At 44.7% G+C, this 24,171-nt stretch overlaps 1 protein-coding gene across 8 annotated transcripts in view; it reads left to right on the top strand.

Moving 5' to 3' along the window:
• OPCML (opioid binding protein/cell adhesion molecule like) overlaps window positions 1–24,171 on the top strand; it is a 1,145,446-nt gene that overhangs the window by 603,509 nt on the left and 517,766 nt on the right. For 4 of the 8 annotated variants that reach the window (XM_063608310.1, XM_055095121.3, XM_057299297.2 and 1 more), the window contains one exon: window positions 13,611–13,695. The exons of 1 other annotated variant lie outside the window; for it this stretch is intronic. In XM_063608310.1, the coding sequence (XP_063464380.1) occupies window positions 13,611–13,695 (85 nt within the window). Of the gene's footprint in view, window positions 1–12,783; window positions 13,696–24,171 lie in introns of those variants that run through there. 3 more of the 8 variants (XM_008973268.5, XM_008973267.5, XM_055095120.2) reach the window with 1 other exon arrangement.

Below are 24,171 nucleotides of genomic sequence, written 5' to 3'. Positions count from 1 at the left end.
AAAATGTCCAATCCAATTTGGTCAAAACCCAATTTATTGTGGGTTTCTACCAAAATGTTTGAGGTTTTGGTCAAAACCTACAATAAAAATGCTGTGTCAAGCATGCCCAGAACACAAGAGCATATGAGAGACCCTGAGAGTGTGTCTGTGAATAAAGGCGGGGCACTATCGTGTAAACACACATTATGAGAAGCTTGCTCTCTAAGCTGAGTTACAATATATCACAATAATTATGTAAATCACAAGCAATGTTTCTGATGAATCTGGCTCTGTTTTATTGATTAGAATCCTAATACCTGAAGCTGATCTTCATTGCTTGTTAGCCACGTGGTACGGCTACCTGCTTTTCCACCGTGATTAACTTCTTGCCATGTAAATAGTGTGTTCCAACATCAGTAGTGTATGGGCACAAAACAAACTGAATCACTCTAATTCTTGTTCTCCACCTTTAGCTAATTTGCCACTAATAAAATCCAGTGTCCAAATGTGGACAAATATCTTTGATTATTTAATATTTGGTACATGAATCTTGAATAGCTATGATATCTGTGAGACTGGAGGGTATGGGTTAGAGATACATAATTATTTTTATTATTAATTGAATAAATATTGATTGGAAACCTACTATATGCCAGGAATTATTCTGGGTGCTGGTAATACAGCAATGAATGTTGAGGGAAATAGGAAAAGGTTCAGCATTTTCTTTGTTTTGTTTTTGAGATGGTGTCTTGCTCTGTCATCCAGGCTGGAGTGCAATGGTGCGATCTCGGCTCACTGCAACCTCTGCCTCCCCGGGTTCAAGCGATTGTCCTGCCTCGGCCTCCTGAGCAGCTGGGATTACAGGCACACACCACCATGCCCTGCTAATTTTTGTATTTTTAGTTGAGGTGGGGTTTCACCATGTTGGTCAGGCTGGTCTCGAACTCCTGACCTCATGATCCACCTGCCTCAACCTCCCAAAGTGCTGGGATTACAGGCATGAGCCACCGCGCCCAGCCAGATTCAGCATTTTCTACCTTGCACTTCTAGAAATGACTAGGAGTAATCTTTCTTCTCTATATATTGCTTTATTAAATAATACCTTCCTTATAGAGGTGTTAACAGGATTACATTAGATAGCATCTGTCAGGTGTATGTTCTAGTGTCTGGGCTGCTGGTAGGATGATGATGATGATGATGATGACAATGACAACTGTCACTATTTTTTAAATATTGGTTGGTTGGTCTGCATCTGAATGGGTCCAGAGATGGAAATGTTTTGACCTGAAACAATTCATCCTGTATATGTTTATTAATCGTCAACAGTGTACGAAATGCTGTGATGAACACAGGCAGCTGTACAACACCTTGAAGGAGCTCTTCACCTTCAGACACATTAAAAAAATATTCAGGACTCTCATGCTGAAGATGAAATAAGACAAAACCGTGCCAGCCTCCCCCAGATCCCCATCTCCGTCCAGCATGTTTTCACAGCTAAGCTCGACACCCTGGACCGCATTTGTTCTCTCCACACCTGGGGTTCCACTCATTCCTCAGCTCACCACTGCCTCACTTCTGCTGCCTCAGCAGCAAAACAGCTTCTGCAAAATTCATCAGTGTCCTCCACTGTGGCAGATCAAAAGCATGGTTGTCCGTCCTCTGCTAGCCTGAATTCTCTCGTAGTGGACGCCGCTAGCCACTCTTTTCTTCTTAAAGGTCTCCTCCCTGATTTCTGTGTGGGCACCGATCCTGGGTTTCCTTCTATTTTTTTGGCCATTCCTCAGGCTTCCTCATGAGCCCTTTTTCCTCTTACCCCATGTGTTTGCGTTGCTCAGAATTCACACTTAATGCCACATTTCTTCTCACTCCTGCTCTTGCTCAGTGACTTCATTAGTACCCAGGGCTTCAGCTCCCATGTATGCAAAGACGATTCCAAAATCTATGACTGTAAACATTGTCTCTTGCTCAGGCTCAACACCGAAATATCCAAATGCCAACAGCGTAGTTTTACTTGGATGTTTCACCAGCACCTCAAGTTCAATGTTTAACACCCTGCCCTCTACTCAGTATCAACTATTCTTACTATGTCTCTGGGATCGGTAACGCTGTTCACTCATCTGCCAAAATCAGAAGCCACATGGCAGTCAGTCCTACCCAGTCCTTAAAAGTGAACTTTTCCTTTGAGGGGTCTTTTCCTTTGAGCAGCTTTCCAAGAACCCTGATCTAATTTTAATGGCCTCATTTTGAGATCCTGTAGCATGCTGTACATATTTTTAATCTTCTCATACCATACTATGATACCTGATTTATTTCTTCTACTAGACTATAAACTCCTTGAGGGCAGGTAACACACCATGTTCTTTGGCTTTCCAGGCCAAGCAAAATGCCTAGATGGTCAATGAACATTGCTCCTCCCACCAAAACAAACAAAAAACCAAACAAACAAAAAAGCAAACAAAACAAACAAAAAACCCAAGAAAGAATGTTTGAATGAAGTAGTGAATTAGTTAACAAAATAAATGAACAATATAAAAAAAGTTTGGCAAGAGAGATATGATTTCAAGTAACTGACATATTATACAAAACACAAGTTCTAGCTCCTCTCTAAGACCCAGAAAATCAGATTCATTTTAGCAGGAAGTGGGTACAGCCCCGTAAGGAGCAGCCAGTCATGGAGTACCACCTATATGCCAAGCTCTCTGCAAGCCACCTTACATACATTTTGCTCAGTTCTTTAAATAAAAAAGTGTTGTTTTTCCCATGCAACCAAGGAGGAATCCTGGGCTCAGAGAAGCCTGGTCCATTGCTGGGGACCCCCAGCTCTCAGGGGGCAGGTCCAGATTTAGAGCCCGGCAAACCTACCTCCAGCGGCATTCTCTCCTCCACACTCTGGGTTCCCTGGGGAGGAAGAATCCATTTTCCACCTGTCATGGTCATTCTGTTAGATACTATAGTGAGACCGGGGAGGGGTAAGACTGTAATAATGGTACTGAACATTTAAAAAACACATTTTATGGCTTGTAGGTCTCAATATAATGGTTTTTGTTATTTGATTTATAGAACTATATGAGGTGTGACTATAAAGTAATGAGGCTGATTTTATTGTATGGCTTGCGGAAATCGGTCCCTTTATAGGGGTCTCCAGCCTTTCTAGAATGAAATGCTTTAATGTAGTTGATGCCCATGCCTCCCCACAGTTGAAGCTTTGGGGTCCAGGGAGGGAAGGAGAAGGATACTAAGAGAGTTCCTTAGTGGGAATGGCATTGGATCTTTGGCTGACAGCTTCACGGAGTTTCTGCAAACTGTGGAGAGTGGACATCAGTTCTCTCGTGCAGCAAATATTTGCTGAGTACTTACTCTGTACTGGGCCCTGGTCTGTAGCAGAGGAATCAGGGATGAGCAAAATAAAAACTCTGTTCTCGGGGACCTTGCAATTCTAATGAGAGACAGAGAGTTTACATGCATGCAATACACACAGAAACTTGGAAGGAAAAAGAGTAGGCTAGGAGCTGATGTTATACTCCTTAGATTCTAAAGTTCTCAATAGATCACTCTCTAAGCCCTGGGGAACCTCATAGATAACTTTTTACAGTGTAAATCTTACATACCTTAGGTTGGCTTGTTTATTTTAAAGTTTTTTTTGTTGTCATGTTACTTTTGCTTGTCCACTTGGTTATTTTTGTTGTTTTGTTTGCTTTGGTTTTGCCTACTTCATCATTCTGGCATTAAGGATGGAAAAAAGGAACTGACTATCCCCCATCATGGAGAGCTGCCATCGTGCCAGGCTCTGGGAAGGGCACTTTCACATGTATCACTGCAGTCACAGCCATCCTGTGAGGAAGCTCTCATGCACGCCGCTCGCAGAGGAGGGGACACAAACTCAGAGGATCGCCCTGCTTGGAAGTAGCAGAGCTGGGATTGGAAGCCAGGCATTTTAATTCACGCACAATGTTGGTTCCTTCCATCAGTCCAGGCAGATGCATTCTAGGTTGAAAAGGATGTGATGTGGTCTGTGATAGAAAAGAGAAGCAGGTTGGGATTTAAGGGGCCTGAATTCTGCCCTTAGGTTAGCAGCTGACTAGGAAAACCAATGAATGTGTATTTGCATCAGTTTTGGAAGTGTGCAAACAAGAATGAGAAGCGAGGTTCCACATGGATTTCCTGCATTAATTGTGCAAGCAGCTATCATAGGGATTGGTTTGGGTTTTTTAGAGGACAGTACTTGTGTCTCATCCAAAGTGTTGTGTTCTGTGGTATGTAATTCCCTTTCTGGTGACTTTCTTAGCCTAAAAACGGAAGCCCCGGTCGATTCTTACCACTCTGTTCACCACAACACATTTTGAGTCCACTAAAGCTCCATGACCAGAGGGCCCCAGAGAGCCACCTTCTTCATGCTAAGCCACCATGTCTTCTCGGCCACTCCACTCCACTGGGTCCACACTGACTTAGGTTGGTTTCTGTCATACAAATACGCATCAAACCCAGGCTTCTCACTTTATATTTCTCCCTAATATACACATGGAACAGCTGGGTACAATCTTCTCTCAGATAAACACAAGCTGTAAGTCTTCCTTATTTATGAATAACAGTTTGAAATTGCTTTTATAACTGAATACAAATTTTATTAGATAAATGCAGATATTTCTGTGTGATCCCAGATTCCCCAGTAGCCATCCTCATCTGGACAGCCCCTCCAGGGCAAAATAAAAGCTTATTAATAACCACAGAAGCCTTTTCATTTTTAGGCAACTTCTAATTCTAAAGTGGCCTCTTCTTCAAACTCAGAGAAAAACCTGTCCTGTTTCTTTTATTATATACACACACAGAAAAAAAGCCTTTGGACACCTTGGGAATTTTTGTGTCTTGCTCTGTACAGCTTATCTGCCCACAGAGATACTTCAGAGAAGAAACTTGTGACAATGGGGAATTAGGCCTCTTTCTGTAGGCGGTAATAACTAGCATTTATTATGGACTTAGTGAGTGCCAGGCATGATGCCAATTATTTTACATGCAGTATTTCACTTAACACTGAAGTTGGCTGAATCATGGCCCCCAAAATTCGTATGTTGAAACTCTGAGCACCAATGTGACTGTACTTAGAGATAGGGCTTTTAGGAGGTGATTAAAGTTAAAGGGGTCAGAAGGATGGGGCCCTAATCCCTTAGAATTGGTGGCCTTCTAAGAACAGAGAGAGTTTTCTTCCCCATGTGAGCACAGGGTAAGAAGGTAGCTGTCTCAAGCCAGAAAGAGAGCCCTGGTCGGAGCATGTTCACGCTGGCACCCTGATCTCAGACTTGCAGCCTGTGCCACTGTGAGAAAACCGATTCCTGTGAGGCCACCTAGTCTGCAGTATTTTGTTATGGCAGCCTGAGCTGACTAAGACATACACTCACAAGTACTCTACAGATTCATTGCTACGGTGGTCTCCATTTACAGAGGTGGCAGCTGTAAGATGAGTGAATGTAAGGAGCTTGTGTAAAGTCCCACAGATAGCGAGCTGCAGAGGTGGGGCTCGGACTGACGCCCGACTGCCCTGTGTTTGCTCCAGTCTTCCCTGCTGCACTCTAGAGTGCAGGCACACAGTCCACCTAGATCACAGCAGGTGATCACAGCAGGGAAGTCAAAACAGGCCGAGGTCTTAAACCCAGGTCCTTCGACTCACATTAAGGGTCAGTGAGCAGCGTTTTCCTGTTTTCTTAAAAACAGTGATAACTTCATGGCCTCATCTACAAACAATGTTAGAGACTACTCTCAAAAGATGAGTTGTGACCAAGTAGAGGAGTTATATTAAGAGACAACTAAATGGAGTGAAATAGGTTACATCTCACGGGGTTGGCTGAAGGCGCCTATTTCCAAATTATGAACAAAGGCAGAGGAACCTCTAGATTCAGATTGAGGGTTCCATGGATAATATGCCCCCTTCCAAAAATGCACACAGCAGAGCTTTACCACTATTTTTTATGATAATTAGGAAAGCAAGCTTTCAATGAGACAGTAGCATCACCCTCAGTCCTCCATGCTAAGCTTCAAATCTTTCTCCCACTGTCGTCCTGATGTCTCCATTTGACTGTCTCATAGAGGTGATAGCTTCACAACTTAATCAGAACTCTTTATTCATTCTTCAATTCCTGCCTCCTTAAACCCATTCCTTCTGGCATCATCCTCATTACAGGTAGTTGTAAAATGCAGCTAGTTACCCAAATCTTCCTCAATCGCTCTCTTTTTCTCAATCCCCAATCTCAGGAAGTCCTAACTACTATTCTTCAGGAATGCACCCCTCACCTCTCCATCATTCTCTGTCTTCATTGCCATCGTTTCTGGCCTCTGCTGCTCCTGTCTTGCCCTCTGCTTCTACTCTGTACCCCTGCAATCTAGTCCTCTACACAGCGGTCAAAGTGACGTGCAAAACTTTTCAATCACAACCCGTCCCTTTTCCACTGCAATGTCTCCAACGTTATCGCACTGCCCTTAGAGCCAATTCCAAAACAGTTACTGTGATCTTCAAGGCCCAGCGCGGCTGCACCTTCATCTGCCGCTGGGGCTAGCGGGCTACCTCTGCCATATGCCTCTATGGTGTTTGTTTGCTCAGCTCCAACCTTCACTCAGCCGATCAGTCAGGACTCAGGTCAAATGCTCCCTCTTCAGAGAGGCTTCCCCTGGCTATTTGATTTTTTGCTCTTCCAACATCATCACACCTTTTCTTAATGTATAGCTTGTAGCACAATCTAAATATTTGCATCTGTTTACTTTTTATGGTCTTTTTCCCCCTCCTTCAACACTGCTTACACACCCGTGCGGAAAAGCATGTAATAAAGCTGATCTCATTAATTACTGCATCTTCAGTCCCTAGAACAGTGTCCAACATAAAATAGGTGTGTCATACATATTTACAGAATTAGTGAATAAATTCATAAATGAATAAGTAAAAATCGTGTTACATTTTTTGTCATTTTTAAATTGGTTTCTTTCTTTGACTGTTAGTCTTGGTTATCGCCCTCTGTGTGAGACTGATCCATCAAAGACTATAAGGCAGATAATGTCCTGCCACAAGCAAGAGAGTTTTCACAGCCCAGGATACTGGCTGGAAGTATCCATCCATACCCAAAGCAGCAGCAGTACTCAGCAGGCAGCTCAGTTTAGGTTCTGAACAGAAGTTGCTGCCCAACAAGGCCCACCTCCCCTTTGTCTTTCTCTGTAATTGTGGGTTCGTGAGTTATGTGCACTGCTCACACAGTGCACAGTTGTGAGTTGTGAGTTCAGCTGCTTCTTACAGGATGCATCTCTTCAGTGTCACGAGCTACGTTCCATCACCAGACACAGTCCACATATACATAGGAATATTATAGGCCTACAATCTTATTTAAGCCAGTTTGAAATGCAATAATGTGATTAGACTTTTTACAGGTGTTTTTCCCAGGTGGGTCGCCTTACGTTTCATGTAGCTTCTCTGGGGCATTCTATCTTCTCCAGGTTGCAGATACTACCTGTCAGTTTCAAGTTGCTAGAGTCACCTGAATACTGACCTGGAAATCCCTAGGGTTCTTTACAACTCTTTGCCTTCTTTGCAGCTCTTTCTCCTACCTGAGAAAGTTCCCTCTGGCAAGGATTCCTATTCTCAAGCTTGTTCATAATTACTTTTCTCTGGCTAGCCAGTGGTCTCTCTTGTGATCATTACAGCCCTGTAATCGGGATACAACTTTGCATTTTCTGTTACAAATTGTCATAAACGAGACTTCTGTAGGTCTGAGTAGAATCTCTAGTTTGTACATAGGGCATTTATAACCTTTCACTCCCATCTTTTTTTATGTCACAAATCGTTATCATGTGAAAATGGGAGTTTGGCTACATAACGATAATTCATGATTATTAAATTTTCCAGTGTGCCAAGTAATTTGGTGAAATGTTGCATGCATTATGTCATTAATTGTCCCTTATATTAATTGTTTTTTATGTTCTGTATTTTATGATGCTTTGATATCCTAGGTCTTGCTAATTCTGGAAAGACTGTCCCTCCTAGGGCTAGCTAATTCCTAGAGATGATAAAATACTTGCCTGTGAGCCTGCCCTTTATGAGAAAACCAATCCATCCAAAACCCATACCCCACACATTTCTTTTATCTAATGCTCACACACCAAATCAATATTGCCCTTGCCCTAGATCACCCCAGGTCCAGGTACAGAACCACTAGAACCACCCCCACTGCCGTAACACAGAGCCTGCCAGAAATATTCAAACTTTACAATCCTAAGCTTGCTGAAGTTTGCCTACTTTGCCTCCCCTATTTATTCTCATGGAAATCACAATAAAGACCATGTGCTAGGCCTTCCTCTCACTCCTTCTGCCTCCTGACCAACCCTGGTGCCTCCCCATGTGGTCCAGCATGGCACGGTGTGCCCCTCCTCTTGGGAACTGTAAGGAATAAACTCATCTTTCAAGGCAGCCGTCTCTGTGTCTGTCTTCTTACCAGCCTTGATTTTAAAACATGCCCGGTACATTTCAAGAAACCTCAAACCCTGTAACATAGGTGGGATAGGTATTCCTGGGTACCAGCCAGGCAGCTAGAGAGATGACAAGTCAGCATCTGAACAGACAATATAACTTCAAAAGTAGTATAGGTTGAGCATCCCAAATCCAAAAATCTGAAACGTTTTGAGGACAGACATGGTGCTCAAAGGAAATGCTCACTGGAGCATATTGAATTTGAGATGTCCAGATTTGGGATACTCAACAGTAAGTAAATGCAAAGACTCCAAAATTTAAAATAATTCAAAATCTGAAACACTTCTGGTCTCAAGCATTTCTGATAAGGGATACTCTTAGTCATGATGTTAATTTGTCTTTATATATGTTTCCACATATCTAAGAGGGTTTCACTAGGGGCCACCGTGTCTTGATACTCAGCCAAGCATTTCCTAGAAAAGTTCTGACATAAACTACTTAGTCCTCGTTCATTGTGAACCTCAGCTCATTTTCTGTTTCTAATTTCAATTTGGTCTCAGCCTTATATTCTATAAATGCACAGACTAGTCCACAGCAGTGTCCTACAGAGGAATGAAGTCTCTCCCACACAACTGTAGGCTCACAGAGATTAACATTAAATGAGACCTTTGCAGTCATTTCTCTGATCTGCTAGCCCATGAGTTGAGCCCGTTTATTGACTCAGAAATATGGAGCTAGGAAATGCTGTTACAGAAGGAAATAGAGAAAGGCCCTCTTCCTTAGGACTCCAGATACCTTATTTCAGGGGAGCCAGCTGTGCAACAAAATGGGATACTTGGTTTATTTCTTTGCAAGAGCAAGACTTATTATATATTGTTAAGAAAATTTACACCTTGCTTCTGCCCATCTCTGCTGCTCTTCTTTACTTGCCTCAGCCATTCTTTTCCTATCGGGAACCTCATGCTGTCCTAGCCTTTCTCTTTTTCCTTAATAACTCTTCCTGTCTCAAGCAATCTTTTATGAGTTGATTTAGCAACTGCTCCATTTTTATCTCTTGAGAAGTGATAGAACCAGCAGGTCCAGGAGAGAGGAAGGGATCTGAATGCCCTACAACCAAGTGGCAGAGCTGCGAGCCTTGAGGGGCAGCCTGACCCAACTCCACGGCTGCCACCCACCTGTGTTCAAGCTCCAGACTCTGCAACTGAAGAAAATCATAAGCCCGGCCTCAGGTTCTCAGCTTTACACAAATTAAAGTAGGAAAAAGAGCCTTTCCCGTCTGGTGATACTAGACTAGAACTCAGAGTTGAGAGGTTGAAGTACAATGTCAATCAGGAAACCCGGATTCACTCAAGTCTTGAGAAAAGACATGTGTCATGAAAGCTAGTAGGAAATCCCAAAATAGGTTGTGGGGCTGCTCCCTGAGCCCCCAGCCTCTCCTCTCTGCATCACAACTCCCCAAAGCCTTGTACCTCGGGAGCTTATGGATGAGACCTGGACCCCACTGCTGCCTTTGTCATACCTGCTTTCTGGAAAGGACCTAACCCAGTGGAGCACTGTGGAACAATGCTCTGTCAATGACAGGCCGCATATATGACAGCGGTATAGAAAAGATTACAGTGGAACTAAAAACTTCTCATCCGCCAGTGACACTGTACCATCTTAATGTCTTAGCTCAAAGTGTTACTCAGGTGTTGGTGGTGATGCTGGTGTAAACAAACCCTACTATGCTGCCGGTCCCATGAAAGTCCAGCACATGTAAATATGTACAGTACATAATACTTGATAACAAATATAAATGACTATGTTACTAGTTTTCATGTTTACTATACTATACATTTTATCTTTACAGTATGCTCCTGCTACTTATTTTAAAAAGGTGATTGTAAAACAGCCACAGGCAGGTCCTTCAGGAGGGATCTAGAAGAAGGCATTGCCATCATAGGAGATGACAGCTCCATGCATGTTGTTGCCCCTGAAGCTCTTCCAGTGTGAGGAAATGTGGAGGCAGAAGACACTGATACTGATCATCCTGACTCCATGTAGGCCTAGGCTAATGTGTGTATTTGTGTCTTAGTTTTTAGCAAACAAAATTTAAAAAGTAGGCCGGGCACAGTGGCTCACACCTGTAATCCCAGCACTTTGGGAGGCCGAGGCGGGCGGATCACGAGGTTAGGAGATCGAAACCATCCTGACTAACACGGTGAAACCCCGTCTCTACTAAAAATACAAAAAATTAGCCGGGCCTGGTGGCGGGTGCCTGTAGTCCCAGCTACTTGGGAGGCTGAGGCAGGAGAATGGCGTGAACCCGGGAGGCGGAGCTTGCAGTGAGCCGAGATTGCGCCACTGCACTCCAGCCTGGGTGACAGAGCGAGACTCCGTCTCAAAAACAAACAAACAGAAAAGAGTGGAAAAAAGCTTAGAATAAGGATATAAGAATATATTTTTGTACAACTGTACAACGTGTTTGTGTTTTAAGCTAATGTTATCATGCAACAGTCAAAAAGTTAAAATAATTCAAAGTGTATAAAGTTAAAAAGTTACAATAGGCTAAAGTTATTATTGAAGAAAGAAAAATATGTTTTGATAAATGTAGGGTAGCCTAATTATATAGTGTTTATGAAGACTATGGTGGTGTGCAGTAATGTCCTAGGCCTCCATTCCCCACCCACTCACTGACTCACCCACAGCAACTTCCAGTTCTGCAAGCTCCGTCCACGGCAAATGTCCTGTACAGATGTACCATTTTTTAATCTTTTGTACTGTATTTTTATTGCACATTTTCTGTGTTTAGATACACAAATCCTTACCATTGTGTTACAATTGCCTGTAGTATTCAGTACAGTAGCATGCTGTACAGGCTTGCAGCCAAGGAGCAATAGGCTCTACCATACAGCCTAGGTGTGTAGTAGGCTGTGTCATCTAGGTTTATGGAAGTACACACTAGGATAGTCACACAATGACAAAATCTCCTAAAGACAGTTCTCAGACTGTACCCCCCTCCATAAGCAGCATATGACTATATATGTTTCACTATAGCTGATATAATTAGTGATAAGTATTCTCCCTTCTAGGTAAGATGCTCTAATTAAAAATTTTAGACCTACACATATATGTGGGCTAACCCTTTTAGAATGGGGAATGGGGCAGTATTTATTTGTGCTCGTTCTCTCAGAACTGAAAGCAAGTAGTATGCCTTTGTATCCTTCAGCAACTAAAGTAATAAACGATAAGAGCTTAATGCTTATTTTTGAATTAAATTTCATTTTGCCAATTGTGCAGAGCCCAGTCTAATTTAACAAAAGGCTCTGAGAAAAAATACAGTAGAGCAGATGCACATAGCAACCATTAAATTAGAATACAACGGGGAGGCTTCTGCCAGGGGAGCGGAGAGGGCCTCCCGAGGGGCCCAAGGGAAGCGGAGCTCTGGGGTTTAGAGCAGAAAGAGACAAATCCGAGACCAAAGAAAGGGGGAGGCTGGCCCCCAAAAGCACCCAGTCACCTCCCAGCACCACTGCGGCGCCGCTTCCTGTGAGGGGTTTTAGGAGGATCAGTCCTACTACTTTGTAGGATCTGCTGTGTTTTTCCCAGCCCTTGCTTTTTACCACGATAAGGTGTAGGACAGGGACAATGTTGCACGCTGTGTTTTAAGGAGAAATTGAGATTTGCCACTTTGGGGACAGGCGTCCAGTGGAGGGGCACGGGCGTTTCCGAGGTGGGTCCTTGGAGGTGGGTCCACTCCACCTCTGCGCGGGCCCAGGACAGCGCGCCGTCAGGGCTGGACTTGGCTGGGCGGGGAGCCGTTCGCAGCGCGATGGACACGCACACCGGTGCCCCATCTGGCGTGGGCAGGGTAGTTCAGCTCTCCAGGGCGGGGTTTGGCAACTTCTGCGCTGGCATCGGCGAGGGAAGGTGCCAGTGTCAGTTTTCAATTTGCTGCTTTCCCCAGAACTCCCTCTCCCGCCCTCCCCTCTCCCTCCCCGCTGCCCCCACCCCGCCCCTCTGTAGGGGAAGCCACTGCGAGGGGCGCCGCGTTCTCTCCGCTGGCGCCGGTGTCGGGACGGAACGAAGTGGGCGCGGTGCGGGCTCATCCCCGCAGGCATCCCCAGCCCGGTGGGCGCGGCGGAGGTTAAGGTGGGCGCCCGCGCCCCGCGCCCCGCGCCTGCCCGTCGGGATGAGCGCGCAGTCCGCGCCGCCCGCCAGCCCGCTCGCTCCGAGGCGGCGCCGGGAGAAAGCGGCGGTCAGGGATGGAGCTGCTGCCATGACAACCCCGGCGGTCCGGGCCCGCGCGCGTCAGGGCTGCTCCCGGGAGGAAGGCGGCGCGGAGGCCGGGGGCGGCCGCTGAGCGTGGCGTCCGCGCGTCCCCGCGTCTCGTGCCGCGTCCCCGGAGGAGGCGGGGGCCGCCGTCCGCCCAGCTCCCCGTGCGCCCGGAGCCTGCGCCGGGCGGCGCTCCCCCGGCTGGCCGCGAGTCGCCGACCGGGCTGCAGAGGACGGCCACCGACCGGACGACCCTGGCTGCGCCGGCTGCGCGTCCCCGCCTTGGAACTTTTTGCCGCCTTGGGGTTCCAGATGCGAGACTTGGGGCTGGGGGACACGTACATCTGTCCATGTGTGTGATCTAATAAAACATTTCCTCCTCTCCTTGAAGCCGCAGCTTTTTATGACAGCTCCTGTATGTCAGAGACACTTGCCTTCTTCTTTGGGTTATAAACTTTTGATGCCAGAGCTCTGCGGAACGTGCCCAACTGAATCTTAAAGTAGCGTCTCGAAGAGAGAGGCAGAGAAAGCGCAATCCGTGACCTTCATCCCCGCACCTTGCTTCTTCCTCTCCCCTCCTGGCTGCCTCCCTCCTCCCCAGGGGAGCGTCAAGAAAGCTCTTTTTGGATGCAGGAGGGGGCATCTGGTTCTGCTAGGCTGGAAAGCTGAGGCAGGATCTGAGGAAGAATTCTTAGACTCCGGAGAGCCTGGACTCCTCTCTTCTCCTTCCCCCTGCTCCTGGCGAGCTCTGCCCCTTCCCTCCTCCCCGCACCGCTTCCCGAGCCGGCTGGTGCGCGGGGCGGGGGACCAGGACCGTGCGGCTGCCGGAGTTCTGGGAAGTTGTGGCTGTCGAGAATGGGGGTCTGTGGGTACCTGTTCCTGCCCTGGAAGTGCCTCGTGGTCGTGTCTCTCAGGCTGCTGTTCCTTGTACCCACAGGAGTGCCCGTGCGCAGCGGAGATGCCACCTTCCCCAAAGCTATGGACAACGTGACGGTCCGGCAGGGGGAGAGCGCCACCCTCAGGTAGGGAGCTGTCCTTCCGCGGGGGCCGAGCCCCTGGGCTGTGGTCGCTGGGGAGAGGTGGGAAGAGGGGGCAGAAGGCTCCATGGGCGACCGGAGCGCGAGAGGGCCTTGTGCAGGCCCGAGGGGCGCCCGCTTGCGTGCTGCCGTGCCGACTGCCGTGCCCCTGGACAGGTTTGTCCTGTGCTCCGGCTATGCTGGTCGAGGATCTTATGCGTGAACCTTGAAGTCCACGTGTGGGGACTCCATGGTTCTTTGAAGCCATGACAGGCTAGATTCTCTCCTGCTTGGGCACCATGATGAGAACATGAGTGCATGGGTTTGAAATACTGGGGGGCTAGCCTGAGCCCCTTGGATGGCTGTCACAGGCCAGAAGGTACATGATGAGGCAGGATCGTCCTCAGGACCACCAGGCTAGCCCTTATCAGAGATGCACCTCAAATGTAAGGCTGTGGAATTACCAGTGTCAGGCCACGGCCTGTTATGAGTCTCCTCAAGACCCAGCACTCATGCCAAACCTGGTGTAGTGCTCCTAGGGTCCCTATTGTAAATTATGATAGCAGTTTTATTTTTGCAGACTGGGTCCAAGGAAAGGAAACATGTAGCTTTTATGCAACAACATCACTCCTGTGTGAAAAGCACAATAGGAGAGCTTTTTGTTTTACCTTAATGAGTTACAGAGAATCACTTGCATGCTCCAGGCAGAGAGGTGGAGAATCTTGGAATATGAACCTTTGGGGACTGGGCTTGCTGCAGCAGATACTTTAATAAAAATGCAGCCACCACTTTCCACCAGCTCAGCAGATATCATCTTTTATCCCTTTAATGAGGCAGTTCTGGTCCTAGGAGACAGATTCAGGGACGTCCCAGCTTAACTATGTCTCACAATGTACACAGGGCGAATGCATTTGCCCTGCCTATGACTTTGATGGTTATGGTGAAAATAAAACATCCTGACCCAGATTCTGCAGCCAAAATGCCTGGCTTCCCCTAGGAGAGTGTGACGGTGGGGGTTCTTCCTGTTCCTCCCTTGGCTTTTCTGGTGGAACCTTTCCTGCATCTGGACAAGCCTCTCCCTGGAGGAGGAAAGACCTGTCTCTGGGACACCAGAATTCTTTTTCTAAGCCCAAGGGTGAAGATTGGATTCTGCCACTTTGGGTGATACTTAGCTGGATCTTCTTTTTAGTTAGAGAGCAGGTCCCAGAATCCTGTGTGCTGTTTCTCAGAAGCCCAAAGCAAATGGAGAAAAAAGGAGAATAGAGAGGCCCTTCCTGGAGATGTGAAGGAAAAGTCCTCCTGGCCATGTGGGTACCACTCAGCCTGCCCCAGACTAGAATGTAATATCCCTACTTCATTGCTTCCAAGAAGGTCCCATGAGGAATCAGGGAACATTTCCCAATACGCATTTGCAGTGAACTAGTTGGCTTAAAGATATAAGCAGCACATGGGTTATAATACATGTTAACCAAGAAAATGTCAGTAAATATTACCAGTGTTCAGGGATGTTGATGCTGCCACACACCTCTTTACCATCTAATGTGCCACTGGGGGCAAAGAGGTCTAGCACTGAATAGGATCTCAGTCCTGAATTTTCCAAAATCCTCTGTCCTCTTCCTGTCCCCCAAAATTAAACCAGAAACTTCAAAACTTGAGCTTTCTGCTTTCTGAGATGCAGTAAGACTATTTCACCAGCAGAGGGCCAGCTTCCATCTACCAATTTTTTATTAGCTGTTGGCCTGTTTTCATGATCTTCAATTCTAATGTTGAGCAGCTGGGCTTGGGAATGGGAATGGGAATAAAAAAAGAAAAGCTGAATAGTTGCTTTTTGTTCTTTGCAGAAAAAAAGAACAACTTACATGTTCTAGCATAACTGTTATCTGTTACCTGATTGCATGGCGTAATTTTTTTTTTTAAGTAAGCACATGTATCATGTTGATTTTGCGTCTCTTCTATACATTTACCCCAGAATAGAGAAATTCAGCACGTTATCTACATTTTAATCTCTTTAAATCCTCATTCTCTTAGCTCATGTCATCTTCTCTTTTATTATTTTCTTCCTTCATTTTTATCAGATGCTCCCATAACGTATACTTTCGTCTATTACTCATTATTTTCTTTCTTTTTTGTCTTTATCACTTAAGTCTTCTTATTCCTTGATTTTTTAAGGTTTTGATTTCACTGCTACCACAGTGTTTCTTAAAAGAACATAAACATCTTCTGCAAATTTCTGTATGTCCCCATCTCTCTCCTTTTGTTTTCACTCTTTTGCTCTATTGGTGAAGAGTTCTGTTCCCATCTTAACAAACAACTGATTTGTCAGTACTCTGAGGGAGAGTCCATGTTTTCTGTTTCTAGAAGCCCATGGCTTCAACCCTAGATAAATATACCATATTTTATTTGGTGGTGTTTTTTGCTGTATAAGCTGTAATTCTTAAGTGCGGTTTCTTACTCTTTTGCCTCCTTAAAGACATTCATTAGGGATTCATTACCTGGGAACTGAGTGTTCCAAGCACATCACATGTTTAGATTGCACCAAAAAACACTGAATGATACCCATGCCCATCACACGAAAGCTCTTTTAATGTGGTTGTCCTGGGTCAAACTATCTCGAATCTGTTTCTAAATCTTGAATGAAGTCCCATAAGGAGGCCAGAGACCTACTAGGAAAAGCAAAGGAGTCACGAAATCTGGGCCTGCCTTTCAATTTCCCAGTGAAAAACTGCACAGCTCAGAGAAGAGTGATTTTCCTCCTTTGGGATATCAGTTTTGTTGTGACAGGTCTTTGATTGCTCTGAGGGACATTAGGAAGTGCTGTGCCAAAGATGACACTGAAGTTTTGAATGTGGATGAAACTCATTTTCTATAAGTGAGGCAATATTATCTTCCTCATAACTACTTCATAGGGCTACTTGAAAAGTAAAAATAATTATGTGAATATTGAGTTATTTTGCCCTCTTGGAAGAGAGATGATATGGAAAATGAAGGTGCTATTCACTATGGTTGAATTATAGCTTCCATGAATCTGATTTGAATTCATTATTACAAATGGGCCCTCTTGGCCAGAATCACTTCATTACAATTATCTGCTGTTGGGTTGAAAATGTTCTGTGGCTCTCCATTAGATTAGATATGACAAGAATCTAGAAGTCATGTGTCTGAATCAATGCCCACATCAGGAAAGGAGCCCAGGATGTTCAGTGTGGTCAGCTGGTGTCTATTAAGCCATCTCAGCAGAATGGATGATGGCCAGTTGTGCTTTCTTCACAGGCCTCAATCTCCTCAAAGTTTGCTTGAGTTCTGTGGGTCCACATCGTCTGTGTACATGAACATTTTGAGGGGCTGCAGTGAGATGGAGGCAAGGTGGTGGTTGTAACTGTTCCACTCAACGGGAAAAGTTCCCACCAACATACTGGATTTTCTTTCTGGTTTGCTTTTGTTTTGGTGTTTTGTGTTTTTTATTTCAACAGCAGGATAATCAGTTTTGTTGATCCAGGCTTGCTGATCTGGGATTATGCTTAATGGCTCTTTTCTAAAATGTCCCTGCATTTTCATTTGGAGTTCTGAGCTAATCCATTCAAAACCAAGTATTTGAGGTTTAACTACTGCCAAGGAATAATCTGAGCAGTGGGGATTTTGCCAAAGCAACCTGGGCAGTAGAGTTTCCAAAGCTAAAGTTCTGTTGTTTGCCTGGGTGTGTTTCTGTACTTTGTACCTACCTTCAGCTCCTTCTTATGTAAATTAAAAGATTTTGAGTATCCATTAGACTATTCAAAACAAATGCATTATTTTTCCATTTCAGTGTTTCAGTTGTCCAAGCTGAATAAGAACTGGGTAAATGCAAAGACTTTACTCCTAGTCTGGGAAGACAAAGACATTAAAAGACACTCAAGCAGGGACAGGTCCATAAAGGACCTCTCCAGTGGTGGCACTAACCTGGTTGGAGTTATCTGGGATGCTTTTTAGAAATTCCATTTCCAGTCTCCCAGATTGATGATGTCAAAATTCCTGGGTTTGGGGATGGACGTGGCCATTGAAAACATCTTTTCCAGTATTTCTAATGTGGAGCCAGGATTGCGAACACTGCTCTAAAGCCCTTTCTGGCCCTAGAGCCTCTGAGCAAGGCTTATCCAGCGTCCCTGCTTTCCAAGGAAGCATCTTCCCCATGTGTGCCTGCACCTCATGGGCAATGTTAATGCCCTAGAAAGCTCTGTGTCTGGGGGCCTAGGCACCTGGGGTTGATTCTTACTCTACCTCTCACTAACTCCATGGCCTTGAGCACTTTCAGTAGAATTGTGTACATACAGGAACAATATCTATTATACCTGGTCTGCATTATCAGAGGAAAGGAAGTATATGGGTTGTTGTGTGAGCCATAAAGCAACATATGTGTGCAAGTTATTACTGGTACTAAGTTGAACTCCTCAATAACAACTGACAATACTCACACATTTTTTTCAGTTTTGTCTGCTCCATCTCGTTCTTCCTCTATCCCCACACTTATACACAGCTTTAAAGTGTATTTGTTTTTTCACAGTTCCACCCAGAATTCTTTCTGCTTGTCAAGAATTGCCCTCATCAGAGTTCCAGTAACTCTTGCTGCTAACACTGTTCTAACAGATCCACACTAGGACCTGTTATTTTTTCATGTGTGGTTATGGTTAGTCTGGGGGCTCCTGGAGCTTAGGAGCTGTGCTTTATGTGTTGACTATAGACACTGTGGTGGATACTAAAGATTAAAACAAATAAGTATTGGTTTAATGCTAAAGCATTAAACCATCTTAATGGGAAATCCATCTTAATGGGAAACAACCACTTCTAGTGTATTATTGCCTCTACAGCAATGAAACCCTTATATCTAAACAATTTTATTGTCTTCAAAATATGATCCTGGGATATTCAGGCACAGAAGTTGGTTAGAGGTCTTGGAGGCCTGAGGGACTTTTGGATTCCACTCAAATCACTTGCCAGAGGGGACAGTTGAATCCACCAATGATGGCAGTCTGATCCAAACTATGCAAAGTCTTCACTATCCCTGAGGTCAAGACAACAAGCAGAGTGGCAGAGTGAAGAGCAGTAGTACTAGTGCTTTTTAGAAGCAGTAGAGGAGCACACTTGGAAAGCATACCTGTCTCTGCAGAGATTTGCCTTGTGGGCCCAAGGAGATACACAATGCAGGGAGGCAGCAAGAATGTTGGCATGTCCTGGGTTGGGTCATGGCTGCCGGATCTGGCAGGCCTGGGAGAGCAAGGCTGGCTTGAGTCCGTGACACTCTCTGACATCCCTGATTGGTGGGAATGTGTCTGCCTCCCCAGCACACACACACACACACACACACACACACACACACACCCCACACACACACACCCCACACATGCCACACACACCACACACACATGACACACACACTCCACACACACACACAACACACACCACACACCACACAGACACACATACACACGCACTCTCTCTCTCTCTCTCTGTCCCCCTGTTTGAAGCAGGCTGTGGGAGAAGACGTTTTAAAGCATTAGAAATATATGTTCCATGGCTTTCTGAACCTTTCTGGAAAACGCAGCAGCTCTTATCTAAGCCCTTTGGGTAATTGTTTAACCTTTTTAAGTAAATTTGGCCCTTGGGCTTGGTTTAGCTCTGTCTTTCTCATTTCCTTTCCTTCTGGTTTCTAAAAAAGGACTCTGCCCTTGGCCCACTCACTGTGCTCACTAGGTGGCTGGCTCTGAGGGAGCTGGGGAGCCAGTCTGCCAGGCAGTTTTTACAGATCTGATGGGATCCGGCAGCAAGATGCAGTGGAGGGGAAGAGTCAAGCAGGTCTCATTTGACCTTCCCAGGGGAGGTCTTTTAAAATTACTTATTATTAACGGGAAGCTGTCTTCAGTCGTGAGATGAGAAGAGGGAATTACAGTCCAAGATATCTTTAGGGCTGACAGAAATTTGCATTGCCTAATAAGTTAGAAACCAAGTGCTAACTTTTCTTCATTTTCTTTCTTCCTTTTTTTTTAACATATACAAGAGAGCACCAAATTATTTCAGGTCTGTTTGTTTATTGTTTGCCCTGAATGAAGCCACCCTTGCTCATGTTAGGTATAATTGGAGCTCAAGTTTGCATGAAATGGGTTTGGGGGAGGGGTGCACTCTTTTCATCTTGATCCGTTCTCAGGCCCTTGTTGTCTCCCAATAAATGACACTACCTACTTCATGCTTTTTATACTCTGGTGTATTTTCTTTTAAGAAATGAACATTGAAGCTGTGATATCTAGGCTGCTCAGCACTGCCTAGCCTAGATCTGTGTATGGCTTTCCCGGTAGAGAAGTTTAGAGAAAGGAACCGTCTGTACCTTGTGCCACTACAGGATAATACCTCAGTGCCTTGAACAAAACCTGCAAGAGCCCAGGGGTGAGGGGAGGTTGTGGGGCGGCGACATGCCGATGCTAGTGAAACAAACAAAAGCTCCTATTGTACATGGTTTACTATGTGTCAGATGCCACATTAATTACCTAACGTGTCATGTAATTTTCAGACCATTACAATCCCTATTAACAGCCTACGGGCCCAGGTTTACAAAAGTTAAACCCCTTACCTTTGGTCACATGGTTATCACGTGTCAGAGTCTGCATTCGCTCCTAGAAGACCTTTATGCTGCTTTTCCATTTCATAGTGTGTCCCCCTCCCCAGATATAGAGGACAGAGAAAACTTCCAAGTGCCACAGGCAGAAATAAACCAAACACATCCTTTCTGTTCCTGAAGGTCAGGAAATCTGCATTTCAGTTGAAGGCTGCAGCTGTCTGCTGTCGCAGCTTTAGAGTCTCCTTGCTTCGTGGGGCTTCCCTCCCCTCACCCGCACTCAAGTGAAGCCCATCTATTACTACCTTCTGAGGCTGGAAATGGTGCACGCTGCAAATACTGAGCAACATGACACCCACCAGGATCCAACATACTGTCCAGGGGATCATGGATGCTCATGGCTTTGAACCTGCCCTAAATGTTGTACTATCCCGTTACTTGACCTCCCATAGCACATATGGAACCTCAAAGGGCCTGCAACCTAAGACAACGTGAGCCGGTCACTTCTTGGTAAGAACCCAACAATGAGACTTGTGAAGAAATGAGTGATACCAAAGTACAGAAGGAGGAGAAGTAATTTTGTTTAAACCCTAAACTATGTCACTCCATTATCCTCCCTCCCATCCTTGTATTCACATTTTAATTTAAGACTGTGAACACAGAGAGCGTAGGCCTTGCCATGCATTCATACCCCAGGGAAAACCATGTGACTCGCTTTGACTTGCTGGTCCCTGGAGATACATAATACTTAAATCAAAGAGATGCTGAAGGTCTTGACCTGGCTTCCCATGAAAGTGCTGATCAATAAAATTTTTAGAAATTGGTTTTGAATATTAAACATTTTCAGTGGATCTGAAGATTTATAGCATCTCAATTAATCAAGTTTCCACTGCATAATCATAGTATAGAATGTTATCGGTGGTTGTTAAGTTTTCTGGCTAGTCCACAGAAGACAATTCAACTCACAATTACCCAAAATGCTATATACCAGCAATGAAGAATAACAGAAAACAACGTTGTTGCAGAAGTAATTACGCAAAAGAGAGAAAAATGAATACGATAATTTTCTATTTATTGTGAATGCCAGAGCTGAAGAAAAGTAGGCGTAATTAGAAGAAGATAATATGGAAACATTTTCTCAAAGATATTTCTGAATGCTCTCTGAAGTTTTGGAGTTTGTTGTATTGTTTCTATTGAGCCAAATTTAATTTTAAAATATGTAGCTTTTTTTTTTTTTTTTTCTGAGATGGAATTTTGTTCTTGTTACCCAGGCTGGAGTGCAATGGTGCGATCTTGGCTCACCGCAACCTCCACCTCCTGGGTTCAAGCGATTCTCCTGCCTCAGCCTCTTGAGTAGCTGGGATTATAGGCATTCATCACCATGCCCGGGTTATTTTGTATTTTTAGTACAGAAGGGGTTTCTCTATGTTGGTCAGGCTGGTCTCGAACTCCCTACCTCAGGTGTTCCCCCCATCTTGGCCTCCCAAAGTGCTAGGATTACAGGTGTGAGCCTCTGCACCCAGTCGCTTTTGTATTATTTGATTCCTGTATGCATTTGTCACTACTCTGATGGTTGAGGAAATTTTCATAAATATTAACAAAGGAAGGAAGATAGATAAAGGACAGAAAAGACGATAATGGAATTACTCATGAAAGGAGAGAGCAGCAGAGAGATGTTCCAGGAGTAGAAGTTGAAAGGAAGGAAAGAAAGGAGCTAAAGAACGGGACAGTGTGTACCTGTGAGAAAAACAGCAACAGCAACAACAAAAACCTCAAGTGGAATTACTGAATAGTCAGAGGTAGAGAAAAGAAAGAAAGTGGGCAGATAAGAATGCCTGGGCCCTACTTTTGAGTTTCTGGGATTTGAGAGCCTCTTCTCTGCCTGTCCAGGCCACAGGACCACACATAACCTGATGACCAGCACCCATTCTAAGTCAAGGCGAGAACAGTCAAAGGGTCAGTTCTCACTTGCTGCTAGGTTCCAGCGTGTTCTGAACCTCGGTTCCTACCTGCCTTACAGCTGTAAATCTCCCTCTTGTCAATGGGTCTTAGTCCCTGTATTGCTAATCCACGCTGGACCTACCCCAGGCCCTGGGTGACTGGGTACCCTGCCTTGTCCTGCCAGGATCTCTTCTCTGAGGGTCGAGGCCTGCCCTTAACCCCGCTCTGACCGGCCTAGTGGTTCCAGGACTTTCCAATGCTTACCATCTGCCTATTTACCCAAAGGATCTTTTGAAGAGCACTTCACATCCAGGCAGCAGGGGAGGTCTAGGCTAAGTGACACTTGCTCCTGTCTACCCTGCTCATGTGTAATTAAACCATTTATTTTCAGGCACATGGCCTGTGTCTCAGTTATTGGTCCACCTTGACTATCCACTGTTGCCTCCTGGTCATTGTTTGGAATCTCCTGTGATGGAGAAAAAAAGGAGTCACCATCTGTACACCCAGGGAATTGAGTAAGTCAGGGGTTTATTAGAGAGGCTAGGCTCACACTGAGATATTGTCTGTAAGGCACCCTGTGTAAGAGGGAGGAATTACAGAACTCAAATTTGTACCTCCGTGTGCTTTTCTCTGCCATCTCTAAAGATATTCCTCTTCCAATTGTCATTTTTATTGCTTCTCCCAAGCCCTTTGTTAAATGCATTAATATCTTCTATCTATCTTGTGTTCTCAGCGTCCAACAGAATACCTAATGCTTAGTAGGTGCTCTAAGTTTTCTGAAAAGATGAATGTTTCTCCTTTATCTCTATCTCTCTGTCTCTCTCTCTGTTTCTTCTCTCTCTCTCTCTCTCACACACACACATCTCCCTTTTCTAATGAAGATATTCTCATCCATGTTGAATAATTCACAAGTCACTGAAATTACAACCATAGGGCCTGGCATTTGAACCCTAGTTGAGATACTAATATCTCCCTAAATAGTTGCTGTTTCACTTGTCCTTTCTCTGCCTGCTTGTTATAATTGGAGGATTTGACAATTGCACAATATCATTGAAGCCACAGGCAGAAGATTCTGAACGATTTGCAAGGGAGGAATGTCTGCTTTCTCCCCTTCATCAAGGTCACATAATAGAGGCTGGCACATTCTGGAAGAATACCTGCAAATTTCAGGGTTTGGAAAAGCCAATGTGAGTCATCTCTAAACATTCCATCTCAGGATGAAGGGATTCATGGACCCATCTCCTTGGGTCCTAAAATGCAGCTGCTTCTGTCACAAGATCTCACTATGAGGTCCCTGAATACCTATCAGCAACATGCCTCCCACTGTACCTGTGCAGTGGAAACAGTTCATAGAATGTCCTTGATTATATGCTCTGCTTTATGATGGGCGAGTCAATGGGTGCTTAGTGAAATGTAAGATAAAGTATAACCTCTATCAAGAGGTTAAGAACACTGACTTTACAGTCAAAAGGCTCATTTTAAATCCCAACTCTGGTACTTAATGGCTGTATGTGGTTGGGCAAGTGACTCAATTTTTCTAAGCCTCAATTTCCTGATTAAAAAAAAATAAGGAATAGATATCCACTTCACTGGGCTGATGGGAGGCAGTAAATGATACCAAGTTTGTAAAGATTTCAGATTAAAGTTTTACATTGCAGCAAGAGCACAATAAACAGTTGCTATTAAGTTAAATATATATATTTATCCATGCAGCATTTATATATATATATATATGTATATATATATATATATATAATATATATATAACTGAATTCACAATTTATCCATGCAGCATTTATTGGGTACCCACCAGCACTATTTTAGGCAGTGTGGGAATTACAAAGTTAAATTAATTCTAGACTCTCCTCTCTGAGCATTCATGTATGTTGAATATGTGAATATGTTGGCAGAACATAGAGCCCACAAAATGGGAAAGGGGGATGGAGGAAGAGAGAGGGATA

The sequence above is a fragment of the Pan paniscus genome, chromosome 9 (assembly GCF_029289425.2).
Source record: "Pan paniscus chromosome 9, NHGRI_mPanPan1-v2.0_pri, whole genome shotgun sequence".
NCBI classification, from domain to species: domain Eukaryota; kingdom Metazoa; phylum Chordata; class Mammalia; order Primates; family Hominidae; genus Pan; species Pan paniscus.
This window is presented reverse-complemented; position numbering and strand designations above follow the sequence as displayed.